This window comes from Heptranchias perlo, chromosome 4 (assembly GCF_035084215.1).
Source record: "Heptranchias perlo isolate sHepPer1 chromosome 4, sHepPer1.hap1, whole genome shotgun sequence".
NCBI classification, from domain to species: domain Eukaryota; kingdom Metazoa; phylum Chordata; class Chondrichthyes; order Hexanchiformes; family Hexanchidae; genus Heptranchias; species Heptranchias perlo.
The window spans coordinates 119,125,925-119,145,808 of record NC_090328.1 but is presented as its reverse complement, the minus strand read 5'-3'; the positions used below and the strand labels follow the sequence as shown (position 1 = coordinate 119,145,808).

The 19,884-nt window shown below is 43.8% G+C and overlaps 1 protein-coding gene across 1 annotated transcript in view; it reads left to right on the top strand.

The window, feature by feature from the left end:
- The window catches only part of svep1 (sushi, von Willebrand factor type A, EGF and pentraxin domain containing 1), a 204,790-nt gene that overhangs the window by 53,726 nt on the left and 131,180 nt on the right, over positions 1-19,884 (top strand). The window contains exons 4-9 of the mRNA XM_067983570.1: positions 9,050-9,208; positions 10,116-10,295; positions 11,484-11,663; positions 16,124-16,321; positions 19,187-19,305; positions 19,652-19,781. Of these exons, the coding sequence (XP_067839671.1) occupies positions 9,050-9,208; positions 10,116-10,295; positions 11,484-11,663; positions 16,124-16,321; positions 19,187-19,305; positions 19,652-19,781 (966 nt within the window). The remainder of the gene's footprint in view (positions 1-9,049; positions 9,209-10,115; positions 10,296-11,483; positions 11,664-16,123; positions 16,322-19,186; positions 19,306-19,651; positions 19,782-19,884) is intronic.

Genomic DNA, 19,884 nt, shown 5'->3' with positions numbered 1-19,884 from the left:
GTTTCAGATGTTTTTTGGAATATTTTTGTACTTTTTACCTGCTGGGAAAGTAAAACTCCAGTGGGTCATTTTAAAATGGGAAATACATCTGATTTTGTTCAAGGAGTTCTATATTTTTGCCTCTCTTCTCTTCTCAATGATTTTGCTGTGTCACACACCATCGCTAGCCAAGGGGGCAGGCAACCTGTCTCATGGCCTTCGATGAAGCTGTTCTATCATTAATCATCGGAGTGTTTATTCACAGCACTGTGTCAACCAATGGGCAGCATTTTAGCACCCGCTATCGGGTGCGTTCCTGGCGGGGGGGCCCCGAAAATCGTGAAATCCCGGAGCGGGACCGGAGCCCGCCTCGAACCCGCGCACTTCCGGGTTCCCCGCTGACGCGCTGGCGTGCGTGCGCAGCCCCCGCTGGTGGGAATCCCGCAGGCAATTAAAGCCAGCGGGATGCCAATTGAAACTATTTATTTAGGTATTTCAGGTCATTAACTGACCTGATTAAGGGATTATGTGAGGAGGGGTGGGATTTTAGAGCAAACTGGGACTGTTTCCCACACTGGGGGAAACACTGCCAGTTCAAATGGACCTGTTGCAGCCATCAGCCTGTGGCAGCTGCAAAGGTCCATTTGACAGGTGGTGGGGGAGACCCTCACCCATTGCAGGAGGCCACTCTGTCACTTGGGACAAAGTTTGGCCTCCACCACCCTCCTCCTGAAAATCAAAGTCACCAACTTGCACACTTACCCCGGGGTCCAGAGACATGTACCTACCTTGCGGACCCCCTCAGATGTACATCTTGCGGATGGGGGCCGCCGTAGCTGCAGTCATGACCTCCTCGGAGGGCGAACAGCATCACCAGCCTCGCCGGCCAAGCCGTCTACCTCTGACACGTGGAGCTCCACAACACAGTGCTGTGACACATCCACCTGCACAGCAGGAGGGAGGGCAACCGCAGAGAGAGATGCGTCGCAGAGGGCACTACCCTCGCCACAGGGTCTACTGACCGAGGCTCAGCTTCCTGGACCTCTCTGAGCAGCAGTGCACACGGAGGCTCAGAGTCACTCGACACGTAGTTGTGGACATCTGCAGCCTCCTTCATGCCAAGCTGCTCCCGGCTGGCCCGAGCACTATCTTCTTATCTGTCGCTGTCAAAGTCACCACTGCCCTCAACAACCTCTCCTCCGCATCCTTCCAGGGTGCAACCGGGGACATCGCCGACGTCTCTCAGCCGTCTGCACAAAAGAGCCCTGCAAATACACCTACGCCCACTCTGCAGTGACACAATTGGGTGGCATCAGTTGTGGGTCTTCATTGTGATCCTCAGGAAAGGGCATTATTGCACAAACCAGACAAGATTCGCAAAGACGTGGCAGTAGTGATGCCAATATAATATGTTATATGAGTTGATCAGAAATTAAATATTAGTAAAAACCATGACAAACCCTCAAACACCCTTGTGCATCCCCTTCATGCTCACGACACGTTTGCCTTTCGCTGCCTACTGCACATATGTGATTCATGCCCTGTGGCTGCAGCACAGGTAGTGGCAGGTTGAGTGAGGCTGGCCGTGAAAGAGATGCATGAGAGGGTGAGTACGAGATAGAGCCATGAGATTGTATGAGGATTGGGTTGAGTGGTAGTGGTGGGATGAGTACTGGCGAGGTGAGTAGGTGCAGGTACGATGAGGATGAGGTTTGAGTGGGTATGAGGGGTGATGTGACAGAGTAGTGTTGGCAGTGCAGAAGGAGATGTGGGTTGGGGGCGGTGATGTGGCAGACGGAGTGTAGGGGACAGAGTAAGTGTACTCACTTTGGCTGACCTACTGAGGTCTTGGAGCACCTCCTGCACTGTATGCAGGTGTGTGATATGTTGGTGGTGCAGGTGACCTCCTCTGCCACCTCGAGCCAGGCCTTCCTGGTGGCAGAGGCAGGCCGCTTCCTCCCGCCCGCCGGGAGGAAGATCTCTGTCCTCCCCCTCCTCCTCACCCCATGTATTGATACCTGGAGTGAGGCATCATTAAACTGGGAGCAGCCATCCCCCTGGACTGCTCCATGCTGTGATTTTTTCTGTTTGTTGCAGCATCAGTCAGTGGAGGACTGCCCCTTTAAATAGAGCTCCTCCAGTTGACAGATCTTACTGCGCATGCGCAGCCCGCCCGACGTGCAGATCAGCAGTGGGGAACCCGGAGGAGCAGGTAAGTGGATCCAATTAGTGGATTGTCTGCTACAATCGCGCGGGGAGCTGACTAATTTCACCGGGCGCGTTACCCACGCGCCCGATAGCCCCCCCGCCGAGAACCCGCAGCCCTGCTAACATCGGGCCCAATGAGTTGGAGGTGGGGCGGGCGGGATTTACGGCAGCACCCACAGCAAACAAACTCTATTTACTCAGCAAACAGAGTCTATTTACTCAGCAGAGTCTGTTTAAACAGCGCACTACAGCAAACAGTCTACAGAGTCTATTTAAATAGAGTCTCTACAAACTACAGCAAACAGTCAACAGAGTCTATTTAAATAGAGTTTCTACAAATTACAGCAAACGGTCTACAGACTCTATTTAAATAGAGTCTCTACAAATTACAGCAAACAGTCTACAGAATCTATTTAAATAGAGTCTCTATGAACATCTCCCAATAAAAGCAGGGTGATTTCTCCAGCAAAATGCAGTGAGTGGAGGATAGTCACATAATACAAATTATGTGCATAAAATCAATCCCAGTCACTTACAGCAGTGCGGTCTCCAGGAGTGATTAACGGGGGAATTACCCAATCATCTCCAGTCTGGCCAGGAATAGTAGTGTCACTATATGCAGCCATTAATCATAGGGAAGTACACATAAATAAACCTGGGTAGACACTCCCACTCATTTTCCCTCCCTCCTATTGGAGAGGCTCTGTTCAACAGCTCTCCATAACTGTGTACCTGGCTTAAACATGTGGCATATCAGTGCTACACCATATCGAAGCTCTGGGATATGGTGCTACAAAGCTTCTCTTACAGGTCCAATTTGTACCTGCAAACTCTGAATCTAAATTGCAGCAACAAATAACCCGCGCCCCCCCCCCCAAGCTTCCATAATTAAGTAACGGCAAGTACAGTTCTGCTAAGTTGACAATTATCTTGTTTTTGAAATCATTTTTTCTTTCATGGGGTTCCTGGACGACTTTGCCATTTTGGATGTAAGTTCAAAGGAATTGAAAACAAAGCCCTTCAGTCTGTGAGGACAAGAAAACTTAGCCAAGATATTCAGAACCTGTTTAGGTTTCATTCAATGAGCACAACAAAACACACACGCACACAGGCCGAGTTATCCAGAATACGCTGAGGTTATAATGATGGCTCAAGCATTCAGATGGTTCAGGTCTGGAATCAATTATACAGCAACATTGCCCAACGTGGTGTTTTATTTTAAACGTGGAACACCCATGGTTTAACAAATCATCAATTTTTATCGCTCTGGACTGGGCGCTGGGGAAATCTGTTGGCTTTTAGCAGTTGTTACTTGTTATTGAAATCAAACAAGTTTTTGGAATGTGAAGCAACTGTTAACTTAATGTGATTTGGAGTTAATCACACCAGAATATTCAATTCAAACGGGTAAGCTGAATGTCTAAAGTGATTTTTAGGCATGCTTTTGATGAATGTGTTTATTAGTAGCAGTTGTGTGTAATTGTATTGAAATATTTAGCAATCAAAGTTAATCAAAGAAACAGAGCAAAACTAAAAGAACTACATTTCAGGCTGCCACTCACTGGGGTAAAAGAAAGAAAAATGAAAGACTTGCATTTATATAGCGCCTTTCACATTCTTAGAATGTCCCAAAGTGCTTTACATCCAATGAAATACTTTTTGAAGTGTAGTCACTGCTGTAATGTAGGAAACGCAGCAGCCAATTTGCGCACAGCAAGATGCCACAAACAGCAAGGTGATAATGACTGGATAATCTATTTTTTAGTGATGTTGTTTGAGGGATAAATATTGACCAGGACACCGGAGCGAACTCCCCTGCTCTTCTTCAAAAAAGTGCCATAGGGTCTTTTATGTCCACCTGAGAGGGCAGACGGGGCCTCGGTTTAATGTCTCATTCGAAAAACGGCACATCCGATGATACTCAAGTCTCTGGAGTGGGACTTGAACCCACAACCTTCTGACTCAGTGACAAGAGTGATACCCACTGAGGCATGGCTGACACCTTGCCTCTGGGAAGATTTTCATGTGTGGGGCACATTGGGCGGGCAGTGGTGGAGTGGTCAGGAAGCCCAACCAACATAATTTCGATGGTCATAGGTGAGCTGCCTGCGTGGTTGCAGAATTAACTGGCAGCTTGCCACCTTGGAGGGCAGGATTTCTTGAAGCAAGACGTCCTTTAACTTAAAATTAATTTTTTGGCACGATTTCTCAATGTTGTGTTGGGGAAGCCTCCTACAAGGGGTCCCAGATGATGCAGCGGTGGAAGTCCTGGTGGAGCAGGAGGAGACTGCAAGTATAGTATAGATTGGAAATCAATAACAACAATAACAACTTGCTTTTATACAGTGCCGTTAACATAGTGAAACGTCCCACTGCGCTTCACAGGAGCGATTATCAAACAACATTTGACACCGAGCCACATAAGGAGACAGGTGACCAAAAGCTTGGTCAAAGAGGTAGGTTTTAAGGAGCATCTTAAAGGAGGAGGGAGAGGTAGAGAGGCGTAGAGGTTTAGGGAGGGAAATCTAGACCTTAGGGCCTAGGGAGCTGAAGCTAATCTATGCATCATTAATTTTGTAAATTAACTACATTTTGGCAAGGGGAACTGGCACCAGAGATTGCTTAAAGATGCGTATCAAAACTGTTCTGTAGTACGTAAGTGGTTACATTTGTAGGATTATTGAGGTAGAGAGGCGGAGAGGTTTAGAGAGGGAACTACAGAGCTTGGGGCCGAGGCAGCTGAAGCATGGCCGCCAATGGTGGAGCGATGAAAATCGGAGATGCGCAAGAGGCCAGAATTGGAGGAGCACGGAGATCTTGGAGGGTTGTAGGGCTGGAGATCGATGAAAATCGGTAATTCCCTGAGTTCTGATGAAATGTCCCGCCAATAAAATGAATCTGTCTCCCTGTTTCAGTGCAGTTATATTCAACGTAACTGGCCTTTTTTGGTGCCATTCGGAATGTGCCGAGAAAAATGGCTATTTTAATAATTCAGTTTATCAGACAGTAATCTCATCAAGGGGTCAGATGATAAAAACCTTTTCTGGTTTCGAAATCTACTCCAAACACTCAGATGAGATTTATAATCTTGACATTAAATTTACATGTCTATCAATTCCTATAATACTTAGCATGAAGTTTGTAGGACTGATGTATTCTGTTTCAGGTCCTATTTTTGTTTGTTTTGTTGATGGATGGTGTCGTGAGGAACACTAACGGTCAGACTGAATCTTACGTTGATGTGTGATAAGGTCCACATTTCAAGAGAGATGATTGCGACTCAATTGCTGCATGGTTACTGAGTAATGATATACGGTTGGTTACAAAGAAATAACAAAGTCTGAAGATATTAACATGCTAATCTATGCATCATTAATTTTGTAAATTAACTACATTTTGGCAAGGGGAACTGGCACCAGAGATTGCTTAAAGATGCATATCAAAACTGTTCTGTAGTACATAAGTGGTTACATTTGTAGGATTATTGAGGTAGAGAGGCGGAGAGGTTTAGAGAAGGAACTACAGAGCTTGGGGCCGAGGCAGCTGAAGCATGGCCGCCAATGGTGGAGCGATGAAAATCGGAGATGCGCAAGAGGCCAGAATTGGAGGAGCGCGGAGATCTTGGAGGGTTGTAGGGCTGGAGGTGATTACAGAGATAGGGAGGGAGAGCGAGGCCATGGAGGGATTTGAAAACAAGAATGAAAATTTTAAAATCGAGACGTTGCTGGACCGAGAGCCAATGTAGGTCAGCGAGCACAGGGGGTGATGAGTGAACGGGACAAAGATTTTGAAATTGATGCATTGGGGGATGGAGAAGCAATTATAGTTGGCAAGGACAGAGATGATAAGGGAGAGGAACTAAGTGCAGGTTAGGTTGTGTGTGGTGGAGATATCAGAGAGCAGCCGACTCTTGTGGACTTTACCTAGCAATGGGTTAACACAGGGAGGGGAGAAAACTGGTGGAAATTTGAATTCAGTGCATTTTATAAGTAGTTGTCGATTTGGTTACAACATGTATAAATCAATTCCGTTTCTTTTGTTACCGAGCATAAAACATAATGGCCCAGAATTTGCTGGAGTGGGGCATCTCGTGACGTGTCCCATTGGTTAAGACTTTTCTCCTCACTCTTCAGCTCGAATATGTTTTGCCCTGTAACTTGCTGGAAGTACGAGCTGATAACAGGGCATCTGGGACCTCAGTGAATGACGGGACAAACAGTTTATCTCCTTAATTAATTAGATTTAAGGATTGGGAAAGAAACAGAAGAATGGAGGAGGAGGAAATAGGGTGAATCAGAGTTAAAATAGATGCAGAAAGAGAAATAAAGAGAGGGATAGAAAGATTGGATTAAGAGAGAAAAAGGGACAGAAAGGAAAAGTAAGAAAAAAAATTTAAAATGTTAAAAATCTCTAGGAACAATTTAATACCTGCAGGAGTGAGACTCCATAGTTTCAATTGTTCCTTTTCTGGGCCGGAGAGGTTGAGTGACATGGCAGGAAAATAAATCTCATCATTAAAAGGTTACTTACACTGTTAAATACCAGCCCTAACTTTCTGCGACGCATTTAATTGGTAATTAATGAGCAAATGCAACAACTCCTTAAAACTCACGGGGAGGTTGAGGACGAGCTGCCGTTTTTGCGAGGCTAACGGCAGAGCGGCGTAAATCGTCCAGCAACTTGTGATGATTCGCAGTTCACGGGGTATCTCTTCCTTGCCACATGTTGCTGGATGATTTACACATTAATAACGGTGAGCGCCATTAAACTTACTGGTATTTTGGCAGCAAAATCTGGGCCAATCATTTTCCCTGCAGGTTAGCTTGCTTTTCTTCAAATAAAATAAAGAGAAAACGGATTGAAATGTAAATCCCTTGACTCTGCCTCTTGTGCATCCCTCCTTCCATCAACTCACAATTGGCAGCCATGCCTACAGCCACCTAATTCCCTCTCTATACCCTCTGCCTAACCTCCTTTAAGACACTCCTTAAAACTCTTCTCTGTGACCAAGCTTTTGGACACACCTCCTAGTATCTCGTTCCTTGGCTCAGCAACCATTTTTACTGGGAAGTGCCTTGGGAACGTTTTTCTATGTTAAAGGCGCTCTTTAAATGCAAGTTGTTGTAAATTTAGGATCAGTGCGAGATGTTTGGCAAGGGTAGTGAGGGTTATGGAACCAAGTCAGTAACAGAAAGAGTAGACAAGGGAAATGTAGTAGCTGTAATATATTTGGATTTTCAAAAGCCTTCGATAAGGTGCTGCATTGTAGTCTCATGGCTACGGTCAGAGCATGTGGAGTCAGGGGACAGGTAGCAGAATGGATAGCAAGTTAGCTACGAAACAGAAAACAGAGAGTAGGGATTAAGGGTAGCTACTCATACTGGCAAAAAGTGGGAAGTGGTGTTCCACAGGGATCACTGTTGTTCACAATTTACATAAACGATTTGGATTCGGGAATCGGAAGTACAATTTCAAAATTTGCGGATGACACCAAATTAGGGGGTGTTAATACAAAGCTAGAATGCGTCAAAATGCAAGAGGACATTAATAAACTTGCAGAATGGTCATGTAATTGGCAAATGAATTTCAATATAGATAAGTGTGAGGTGTTGCATTTTGGCAGGAAGAATAAGGAGGCCTCAAGTTGCTTGTATAATAAGAGTCAATATGGGATAGAGGAGCAAAGGGATCTGGGGTACAGATACACCAATCACGAAAAGTAGCGACGCAGGCTTGTAGGGCCACAAAAAAGGCAAATCAAGCACTAGGGTTTGTTTCTAGAGGGATAGAATTGAAAAGCAAAGAAGTTATGTTAAACTTATGTAGAACCTTGATTAGACCACAGTTACGCACAATTCCGGTCTCCATATTATAGAAAGGATATAGAGGCATTAGAGAAGGTGCAATAAAGATTCACAAGGATGATACCAGAACTGAGAGGATATCTTTATCAGGAAAGGCTGAACAGGTTGGGGGTCTTTTCTCTAGAAAAGAGAAGGCTGAGGGGTGACCTGATAGAGGTCTTTAAGATAATGAAAGGGTTTGATAGGGTAGACATAGAGGAAATGTTTCCACTTGTGGGGGAATCCAAAACTAGAGGTCATAAATACAAAATAGTCACTAATAAATCCAATAGGGAATTCAGGAGAAACTTCTTTACCCAGAGAGTGGTTAGAATGTGGAATTCGCTACCTCATGGAGCAGTTGAGGTGAATAGCATAGATGCATTTAAGGGGAAGCTAGATAAGCACATGAGGGAGAAAGGAATAGAAGGATATGCTGATAGGGTTAGATGAAGTAGAGAGGGAGGAGGCTCGTGTGGAGCATAAACTAGTTGGGCCGAATGACCTGTTTCTATGCTGTAGTTTCGATGTAACTCGATGTGAGATGGGTGAATGGAGTTAAGATACAGATCAACCATGATCTAATTGAATGGTGGAACAGGCTCGAGGGGCTGAATGGCCTACTTCTGTTCCTATGTTCCTAGATGGTGTGCATGAGCCCAGATAGCTTCTTCTGTCATCTGTCTGATGCAGTTAACTACTTAAATCATTTGTAATGATTTAATTTCCGTTAAACATTTTTTGCATATATCATCGAGACAATATCGCATCAGGTTCTAATTACTGGAAACATTTTTCTTTGAAAATTCAATTAGAGAGAATGTATACAGAACAAGCATTCCAGAACAGGCCACACACCAAAAAAAGTGAACCACCCTTTGTACTGCATTTTTGCAAAGATCAATTCGATCCTTGAAAAAAGCTTTTCCTTTCGCAGAATTTTCAATGATAATTTTCATAAAGGCGCAGATTGTAATTAAAGTGAGGCTAATATTCCGAACCGCATTCTTTCCCTCTAGCCTGTCCATCTGGAACTTACAAGCCAGAAGGAACGCCAGGGGGAGTTAGCACCTGCCTCCACTGCCTTGATGAAAACTATACGTCATCTCCAGGGAGCACCTCCATCAAGGACTGTGTCTGCAAGGAAGGATACAAGCCTGTAGGGCAGGTGTGTCAAGGTAGGTCATGAGGAGGATTCGGAGCAAAACATCTTCAGGAAAGGAACAACCACATCATCCTAATAATCTGATGTACAGTATTTAGGGTTGCCAGCCCTCCAGGATTGTCCTGGAGTCTCTAGGAATTGATGGGGATAAAAAAGCTGCTTCACTAAAAGTCAAGATTAATCCAATTGGGTAACAAAGAGTCTGTTGGCTTTCCAGTTGGCTGTGGTAGTCCGTGCGCCTGGAGGATGGACCAATGCTGGGAGTTTGGGGGTGGGACGATTCGAGGTGGGAGGTCATGTGACGAAATCTCCAGTATTGGCGACCCTAACAGTACTATGTTGAACCCAAACACCATCAAAAAGGGTGGAATTTATTTTTATCTATTGGATACTAGCCAAGAGATTTTCTAGTACAGGCAAATAGTCTGGTGCATTTTCAACTAGCTGCCCGGGTGTAAAACTGGCGCTGTGAATCCCCCACCCATTATAGAAATTATCCAGTTTTATTTTCAATAAGAATGTTTCCCTAATGAGCGGTAGATCCACATTAGCAGTTTTGCACTGGACGTACAACAGATATGTTGTGTGTTAACAATTATTTAATTCAAGCGTTGACGGGGTGCTGTGTTGTATTAATGATTGTTTAATGAGCAGTAGATGGGGTGATGTGTTGTATTAATGATTGTTTAATGAGCAGTAGATGGGGTGATGTGTTGTATTAATGATTGTTTAATGAGCAGTAGATGGGGTGATGATGTGTTGTGTTAATTGTTTAATGAGCAGTAGTTGGGGTGATGATGTCTTGTGTTAATTGTTTAATGAGCAGTAGTTGGGGTGATGATGTATTGTGTTAATTGTTTAATGAGCAGTAGTTGGGGTGATGATGTGTTGTGTTAATGTGTTATTTTGTGGATGAGCAGTGGTCCAATGCCCTGAGTTGCAGTCACCTCAGAACGGCTACTTCATCCAGAACACTTGCAATAACCAATACAATTCCGCCTGTGGCATCCGGTGCAAGCTGGGCTTCGACCTGATGGGAAGCAGCATTCGCCTCTGTCAATCCAACGGTCACTGGTCAGGCCTAGAACCCAGCTGCAGAGGTAATTATTTTTTAAAAAGTCTTCTAATGTTAAATTATTTTGTGTTTTTTATTTTGTTGTGCTATCACATTTTAGGTTTTCAGTTCTTTTTATTATTCAGTGAGAATGGCTGTGTGAACAGGGCGATATCTCCAGTGTGATAAGGTATCTCAGGGGATTACCAGAACTCTGATATCACACCATAACAGTGGGACGCCTTAGTCTTCAGGATGTACTGTGCAGGAGCGTTCCTGTACATCAAAATGCAATTGACAAGAAGGGAGTGAGCAAAATCATAGAATCAAAGACTGTTACAGCACAGAAGGAGGCCATTCGGCCCATTGTGTCTGTGCCGGCTCTTTGAAAGAGCTCTCCAATTAGTCCCACTCTCTTGTGCTTTCTCCATTGCCCTGCAATTCTTCCCCCTTCAAGTATTTATCCAATTCCCTTTTGAAAGTTACTATTAAATCTGCTTCCACCACCGTTTCAGGCAGTGTATTCCACATCATAACAACTCGATGTGTAAACATTTTTTTCCTCATGTCGCCTCTGGTTCTTTTGCCAATTACCTTAAATCTGTATCCTCTGGTTACCAACCCTTCTGCCACTGGAAACAGTTTCTCCTTATTTACTCTATCTAAACCCTTCATGATTTTGAACCTCTATCAAATCTTCCCTTAACCTTCTCTGCTCTAAGGAGAACAATCCCAGCTTCTCCAGTCTCTCCACATAACTGAAGTCCCTCACTTCTTTGTGGGATATAATTATAATTATAATTTGAATCTGCCTTTGAACCAGCGCCTTCTGCAGATCTAGTTAGCTGACTCTAAGGGGACAATTTTAACCTAACCCACCCCGTCGGGAATCTGATGGGATCGGGTGCCACGCTGATTTTACACCCCGCCCGATTTTACTCTCCGTTGAAGTCAGTGGACAGCAATATCGGGCGGGATGTAAAATTCTGTGGGATTCCCGACCGGCGAGTTCGGTTAAAATCACCTCCTATCAATGTTAACATGGAGATTGGCACTGGAAGGTGCCTTTAATGACTTTCTCCCAGGACCCAGACTATATTGAACCAGGCTGTAAGAATATTTTTTTGACCACATCAGAAATTGTGCCCCATTAAAAGTTACCCCTTTATTACAATTTGTTGAGTGCTCGAGCAGCTTCCGATTTATTTAGTGACGTTTGCCCCTTTCGATACAGTGCGCTCCTGTCCGAGGTTACGCAAGACTCTGCATGGTTCTATCAACTGCTCAACTGACGACACATCCTACAAGACCGTCTGTCATGTGACCTGTAACAAGGGTTATATGTTGGAGGGACGGTCCAAACTCACCTGCCTGGTGAACATGCTATGGGATGGGAAGGAGCCACGCTGCATTGGTAAGTCTAGTGAATAACTCACCATTGTTAGTTGGCAGGTGAGCAATTATTGTGCTTCACTAATAATCAACTGTACTGAGTGGATGTAACAGCAGGTTTCTGATGAACATCCTTGTCAAAGATGAAACACGCTGCTGGCTTCTTTCATTTTATCTTCGACACATTACGGGGTGAAAATATCTGGCAATTAAACCCAAGATGCCAAGTAACACCATCTTATATTTCTTACTCAAACAAGGTTATAACTGTCAGGAAAGACTGAACAGGCTGGGGCTCTTTTCTCATAGAAAAGAGGAGGCTAAGAGGTGACCAGGTCTTTAAGATTATGATGGGGTTCGATACAGTAGACATAGAGAAGATGTTTCCACCTGTAGGGGAGTCCAAAACTAGGGGCCATAAATAGAAGACAGTCACTAATAAATCCAATAGGAAATTTAGGAGAAAACTTCTTTACCCAGAGAGTGGTGAGAATGTGGAACTCGCTACCACAAGGAGTGGTTGAGGGGAATAACAAAGATGCATTTAAGGGGAAGCTGGATAAACACATGAGGAAGAAAGGAATAGAAGGATATGCCGATAGGGTTAGATAAAGTAGGGAGAGAGGTGACTCGTGTGGAGCATAAACACCAGCATAGACCAGTTGGGCCGAATGGCCTGTTTCTGTTCTGTAAAATTCTATGTAATTCTATGTAATTTGGAAAGGGCTGTTCTGAGCACTGTTGCCTCAGTGGTGAATAAATTCTAAATCAGAGCACAAAGATTTATTAGTGTCCACAGCTTGAGATGTATGGGAACACTCATTTCAACTTTACACGCCAATTTTACGAAAATGGCAAATGTGGGGTTGAGCTGGTCAATGGAGCAGGTTCACCTGCTCGGCTCAGGAGATGGGCTGTGCTGAATCGAGCAGGACAGCCGACCCTCATAGGGCTCACTCCCCTTAATCTCAATAGGCCACTGACACATAGCTGAGTCTGTGGAACACCTGGCTGGGGCGGGGCAGGGGGGGGGCAGGGGGAGGGGGAGAGGGCTTATAAAGTCCAGCAAGGAAGTACCTCTTAAGGAATTGCAGCTTGCCATAAAAGGGGAGATGGTGATGTTGGCAGAAATGTAGGACTCATTGTTAACAATGACGCAGCAGAGACATGCTGGCAACACTGCCCATTTTGATGCTGAAGCGTCGGATGTCCTGTTGCAAAGGTGTGCCAAAGGGGAGTGCCATCATTAAAGGTGTGCCAAAGGGGAGTGCCATCATCAAAGGTGTGCCAAAGGGGAGTGTCATCATTAAAGGTGTGCCAAAGGGGAGTGCCATCATTAAAGGTGTGCCAAAGGGGAGTGTCATCATTAAAGGTGTGCCAAAGGGGAGTGCCATCATTAAAGGTGTGCCAAAGGGGAGTGTCATCATCAAAGGTGTGCCAAACGGGAGTGCCATCATTAAAGGTGTGCCAAAGGGGAGTGTCATCATTAAAGGTGTGCCAAAGGGGAGTGTCATCATTAAAGGTGTGCCAAAGGGGAGTGTCATCATTAAAGGTGTGCCAAAGGGGAGTGTCATCATTAAAGGTGTGCCAAAGGGGAGTGTCATCATTAAAGGTGTGCCAAAGGGGAGTGTCATCATTAAAGGTGTGCCAAAGGGGAGTGTCATCATCAAAGGTGTGCCAAAGGGGAGTGTCATCATTAAAGGTGTGCCAAAGGGGAGTGTCATCATCAAAGGTGTGCCAAAGGGGAGTGCCAACATCAAAGGTGTGCCAAAGGGGAGTGTCATCATTAAAGGTGTGCCAAAGGGGAGTGCCATCATTAAAGGTGTGCCAAAGGGGAGTGTCATCATTAAAGGTGTGCCAAAGGGGAGTGTCATCATTAAAGGTGTGCCAAAGGGGAGTGTCATCATTAAAGGTGTGCCAAAGGGGAGTGTCATCATCAAAGGTGTGCCAAAGGGGAGTGTCATCATCAAAGGTGTGCCAAAGGGGAGTGTCATCATTAAAGTACATTTTTTCTGGTCCTACCTGCCATTTTTTCCACCTTTGGAAGTTGCCGACTCCGGGGCAGTCTGTTTCACATCCAGACTGGTACCTTGTACCATTTAGCTGCCCCTGTGATGGACATGTTGAAGGAATTCAATACCCAGTAGCAGCTGCTTGCTCTTGTCTGCTGAGGTCTGCGTTTCCTTCCAATCAATGCATGATTCAGGACAGGAAAACAATGGGAATTCAGGTGTTCTCGACAACATGTTACTTCACACCAACAACAGACACCTGACTTTAAACAAGGCCCCCACCCAAAGCAAGATTTCAGGGCCTGTGGGATTTCAGAATGATTATTTATTGATTATCTATTGACTTTGATTAGCCAATTAAAAAAAAACATTTTAGTCACTACAGCTTGATAATCCTCCATTCCTTCCTTACTGTGCTGCAGTTTAATAGTATTCCTACCAATGTATAAATGTCACACCTTCATTTAAATTCTGGCTCAGACATGTAGGCCAAAAATTCTTGCAAATAAACAGAAGGCAATAATTTTGGAATGAAAAGGATGGGAATCACGGGGAGTGTGATGTAATTTTTTTTCTTGTAACAGTTTAAGACAAAGATGCAGACTTATAGGTCCACCATTTTAATACCCTTGCGATAGGCCACCATTTCAATAAGCATGTATTTTTGAGTCGGAAGCCACAAATTCCTGGTGTTAGTACCTTTCTGATGAGTGCAGTTGCAATTCCTTGGTCATCATAACAGTGGATGTACTGCCACCAGCTGGTGTACTTGGCAATTACATCAGGAAACTTGACTTCAGTTTGGAGCCATCAAAGAACTCGTACTGTTTATCCCTCAACCAACATCACTAAATCAAATTATCTGGTCATGTATCTTATTGCTGTTTATGGGACCTTGCTGTGCGCAAATCGGCTGCTGTGTTCCCTTGCATTACAACTGTGGCTACGCTTTCCCTTCCTTATTTGTAAGTTCACACAATAGACCTTCAAAACCCTATACAAACCCCTGGTTAGACCGCACCTGGAGTACTGTGAGCAGTTCTGGGCACCGCACCTTCGGAAGGACATATTGGCCTTGGAGGGAGTGCAGCGTGGGTTTACTAAAATGATACCCGGACTTCAAGGATTAAGTTACGAGGAGAGATTACACAAATTGGGGTTGTATTCTCTAGAGTTTAGGAGGTTAAGGGGTGATCTGATCGAAGTTTATAAGATATTAAGGGGAACGGATAAGGTGGATGGAGAGAAACTATTTCCGCTGGTTGGGGATTCTAGGAGTAGGGGGCACAGTCTAAAAATTAGAGCCAGACCTTTCAGGAGTGAGATTAGAAAACATTTCTACACACGAAGGGTGGTAGAAGTTTGGAACTCTCTTCCGCAAACGGCAATTGATACTAGCTCAATTGCTAAATTTAAATGTGAGATGGATAGCTTTTTGGCAACTAAAGGTATTAAGGGATATGGGCCAAAGGCAGGTATATGGAGTTAGATCACAGATCAGCCATGATCTTATCAAATGGCAGAGCAGACACGAGGGGCTGAATGGCCTACTCCTGTTCCTATGTTCCTATGTTCCTAGAAGTCACAAGCAACTGTTTCTCATTTGGGCAGCATAGTCACACTTGGCACATGAGACGGCTTGGTGCATTACCTCTGATTGTAAGGAGTGGTTGAGGATTTTGCAGATGCCATATTGGCATTTTCATCTCCTGTGTATACACGCCCGCAGAGGAATGGATGATGTGGAGTAAGACACAGAGGGTCATCAGATCAAGAAGACTGAAGAAGTTGCTTCGCACCAACTAGCTCAGGCTGACATTTCTGTAAGGAGCTGTATCTGATGAGGCTTAGATAGAGCAAAGCAGCTGTCATCAAGTAATGGCCCTTGGTACAGGATGATCTGCAGCCGAGTTTAGCAAGAGTAACAGCACTATCGATAGAAGTTAAGCTAATTGCTGCTCTGACTTTCTACACCTCTGGCACCTTCTAGGCACCCACTTGACTGACTGGAATCAGCCACAATTCAGTGCATTGCCACATTGAGGCAGAAATGATGGTATCTATCAAAAGGCACACGAGCTCGCTTGAGTATAATCTGGACAACAAGCAGCAGGAACCAAGGCAGCTTGGCATTTACCAGCTGGCTCATTTTCCCAAAGTGCATGGCATTATCAACTGCACTGCCATTGCCGCTCTGTGCTGCCTTATATTAGGAAAGGTTTCCACTCCTGCAGCATGTAGGTAGTTTATGGCCAGCAACTCAAAAACAGGGCTAAAACTTCCACATAGAAAACTGTGACACCCAAGTGTAAAGCCTAAGTCCAATGGACAGAATGCATATAGCATGTGTGGTTTTCAAATAGATGTTTTTTCAAATTTCACCTATTTTGTTAGATTTATTTCTGTTATTATCCATTTCAAGCTCTCTCTCTTTCATTCTTTTTAAAAAGCACATTTTGCATTTCAACAGAAATCCGTTGTCCGGCCATACAAAAGCCAGAAGGTGTGATGGTGTCCCCCCACATTTGCAGGAAAACTGCAGTGAAACCAGGGAGTGTGTGTCAGTTGAGCTGTCGTCATGGTTACAGACTGTCAGGAGTCACGGAGGAAGTACAATGCATGAGCAACGGCAAGTGGAGTCAGGCGCTGCAAAAAGCCACTTGTCAAGGTACCTCTACAACTCTTCCTTCATGGTAAAACGAGAGCTTGATTTTGGAACCTTTTGTAATATTTGTAATAATGCATGACAAAAATGTCCTTTGATCTGCATTAGTTTATTGATTTGGATCCTTTGTTACAGTGATGGCAGCATTGGCGGCCATGCCTTCAGCTGCCTAGAACCTGAGCTCTGGAATTCCCTCCCTAAACCTCTGCCTCTCCATCGCTCTCTCCTCCTTTAAGATGCTCCTTAAAACCTACCACCTGTCCTAATATCTCCTTATGTGGCTCGTTGTATCAAATTTTGTTTTATAATCGCTCCTGTGATGGGCCTTGGGATGTTTTACTAAGTTAAAGGCGCTATATAAATGCAAGCTGTTGTTGAAAATCTAGTTTCACACAGAAATGGCCAGGCAATATATAACAGCTAAATCTAAATGAGTTATCTGCATGGGTCATGCAGGTGCAAATTAAAATCCTATTGCCAGTTCCTGATGGATAACAGAGTTTAATATTAAACTCTGCTTTCCATCAGTTCGCAGACATCGAATAATGGGGATCAAGGAGAAGAAGGTTTAAAGTCTTTTTTACCCGACATATCTTCACAATTAGTTCCAAATTATCTGGAACAGATCAAAGGATCAAGCCCAGTCTGCGATTCTTTGATTGACAGCTGAGTCTGGGGTGAAGCCATGGGGTGAGTCCCCAAGTAAGGGCAGGACAAATTGTAGTCTTTTTGAAAGCTAACTTTTAAAAATCTGAAATTGCACCATTTTGCATTCAGTTATGAATGTGTTAATGGATTTGTATGAAATTCCTCTGGCTACTATTTTAATGAGGCCATTTTGAGGAAACCCATTAGCACTAATATGGCACAACAGGATTTCATTCCAAGGGTAATTAAACATGATAATATATAGAGGTGCTGATTCCATTATAATTGCACTCCAGCAATATATTGGGCCGGAAATTGCACTGAGCGCTGAACAGACATCGCCCGCTGCTCGTAAGTAACTAACTCACCCACAAACTTTTTGTGGGCTTCTGGGCGCCAACTTGCTTTGATGGAGACCTGCAAGAAGTGCAGCGTTTTTTCCCGGGCTTCTCCAAACTGTGAGGGGGGGGGGGGGAAAGGATCTCTCTCTCCCTATAACCAATCAGCTGGAAGCATCATTGACAAACCGTGCAGTCAGAACCAGGAAGTGAAAGCCTCCTTCACAAGCCACACAGACTAAAAACTAGGAAGTGTCAGATCGATTAGTAAATTCTCTATAAAATCAGTTAGAGAAAGCAAAATAAAGAGAGGGTAAGATTAGAAGACAGAGGTAAAAGAGACAGAAAGAATAAGTATAAAAATAACAATCTTAAATTTAAAATCTTTTTTAAATGTCCCCAACAACAATTAATATCGGGAGGAATGAGACTCCACATTTTAAAAAGTTAATTTTCAGTACCAGAGAGGTTGTTTGGCAGTCATTAATACATACCACACCGTTAAAAGTTAGTTTAGACCTAAGAAACCCAGCGTACCTTTTTTTATAGAGAGATTAGTTTGTTTCCAGCTGGGCAGTGCAGCAAGTTCGGGCTGCTCCATTCATTCAACCAGCGAGATCTCTTTAACACAAAGTTTCCAAACGAGCAGGGCAAATGGTTGAGCAATTTCCAGATTTCCGCGTTTGACTGCGCATGTCCACTAGCTGGAACTTGCTGCTCCATTTGCCCTGAAATAACAATCAGCCGTGTTAGCCTCACCATTATTTTAGGAGCAATTTCCAGGCCAATATTATTGAATCTCCCTCATAAGATGAAAAGTCCACAACCAAATCTGCCAGCCAAAACAACATCTGTTAGTAGTGGTACTGTGACTTGAAAACATCCAATGATAAAGAAGTAATAAAAGATTCATGCAAATTGCCTTGAAGGCTATGACAACACACTCTTCAGGATTAGTTGACTGAGTAAAGCCATTTCAGCTTCACTGCCACAACTTAAGTTTATGAAGTCTCAAAAAATCTGTGCAAATTATTTCTATGTAAATCATTATTCCTCTAAAATAATTCTATGTAAATCATTGTTGGCCATGGCTCAGGGGGTAGCACTCTTGCCTCTGAGTCAGAAGGTTGTGGGTTCAAGCCCTATTCCATGAAACTTAGAGCATAAAATCTAGCCTGACACTCCCAGTGCAGTATTGAGGTAGTGCTGCACTGTTGGAGGTGCTGTCAGATGTGATGTTAAACTAAGGTCCTGTTTGCCCTCTCAGGTAGATGTAAAAGATCCCATGTCACTATTTTGAAGAAGGGGAATTCTCCCCAGTGTCCTGGCCAATATTTATCCCTCAACCAACATCACCAAAACAGATTATCTTATTCTCACACTGTGGGACCTTGCTATGCACAATTTGGCTGCCGCATTTCCTACAATTCAGCTGTGACTATACTTCTTTCTTCCTTCCTTTCTACCTTTTTACCTTTCTTTCTATCTTTCCTAGGATGTGTCACAGACTGTAACTCGTTGCCATCCATTTCTTTTTGAAGTTAGATGTTTACTTCAATGTGGTAAAATCCCCAAAGGACAGCTGCATCTATCTCATAGAAAGTTCTGATAACTATGGCCTTATTGTTACAATGCAGCCACATGTATCTGCAGGCAGCACTGATCTTACAACCAATTCCTTTAATGAGTCTGAACATTCTGATGTATTAGTTATTTAAAGCTGACAATTCTTGTCTGGTAGTATAGTTGTCTGCTGATTATCATTTGGTCTTCTATTGGGTGAATAATATTAGAATGTAAAGGTGATATGGTTACACCATGTTGTTTCAACTTAATTGAAGTGATGGTGATTTTTTTTAAATAAAAATGTTTTATCTATTAGATATCGATGTGCCCCAAATCCATTGTCCAGAGGACGTTAAGGTAGAAACTTTAGAACATCAGAAAACAGCAAATGTCAGCTGGTTGATACCAGAAACAAAAGATAACTCTGGTGATGAGGTGAGTGCTGGATTTCTGTTTAAGGGGGTTAATCTAGATAAAGTGTACAGTACCTGGTGTCAGCTGTGGCTCAGTGGGTAACACTTGAGCCAGAAGGTTGTGGATTCAAACCCCACACTAGAGATTTGAGTATAAAATCTAGGCTGATGGTACTGAGGGAGTGCTGCACTGTTGAAGGTGCTGTCTTTTGGATGAGACGTTAAACCAAGGCCCCGTCTGCCCTCTCAGGCCGATGTGAAAGATCCCACACCATTATTTTGAAGAACAGGGGAGTTCTCTCATAGTTAGTTAATGATTGAATTTACAGACATTGTCGCTGACAGTAATCTTTCCTCTGTGTCATTAGGTATCTTTTCAAGTCACTCCTGCTTTGGTTCCACCTCACCTCTTCCCAATTGGAGAAATCACCATCACATATACAGCGGTAGACAAGACCGGAAACAAAGCAAATTGCTCCTTTAAAATAAAGGTTATTGGTGAGTAGAAACTGGACTTGGTTATTGGTGAATAGACACTAGATGTGGTTATTAGTGAGTAGAGATTGGACTTGGTTATTGGTGAATAGACACTATTAGTGAA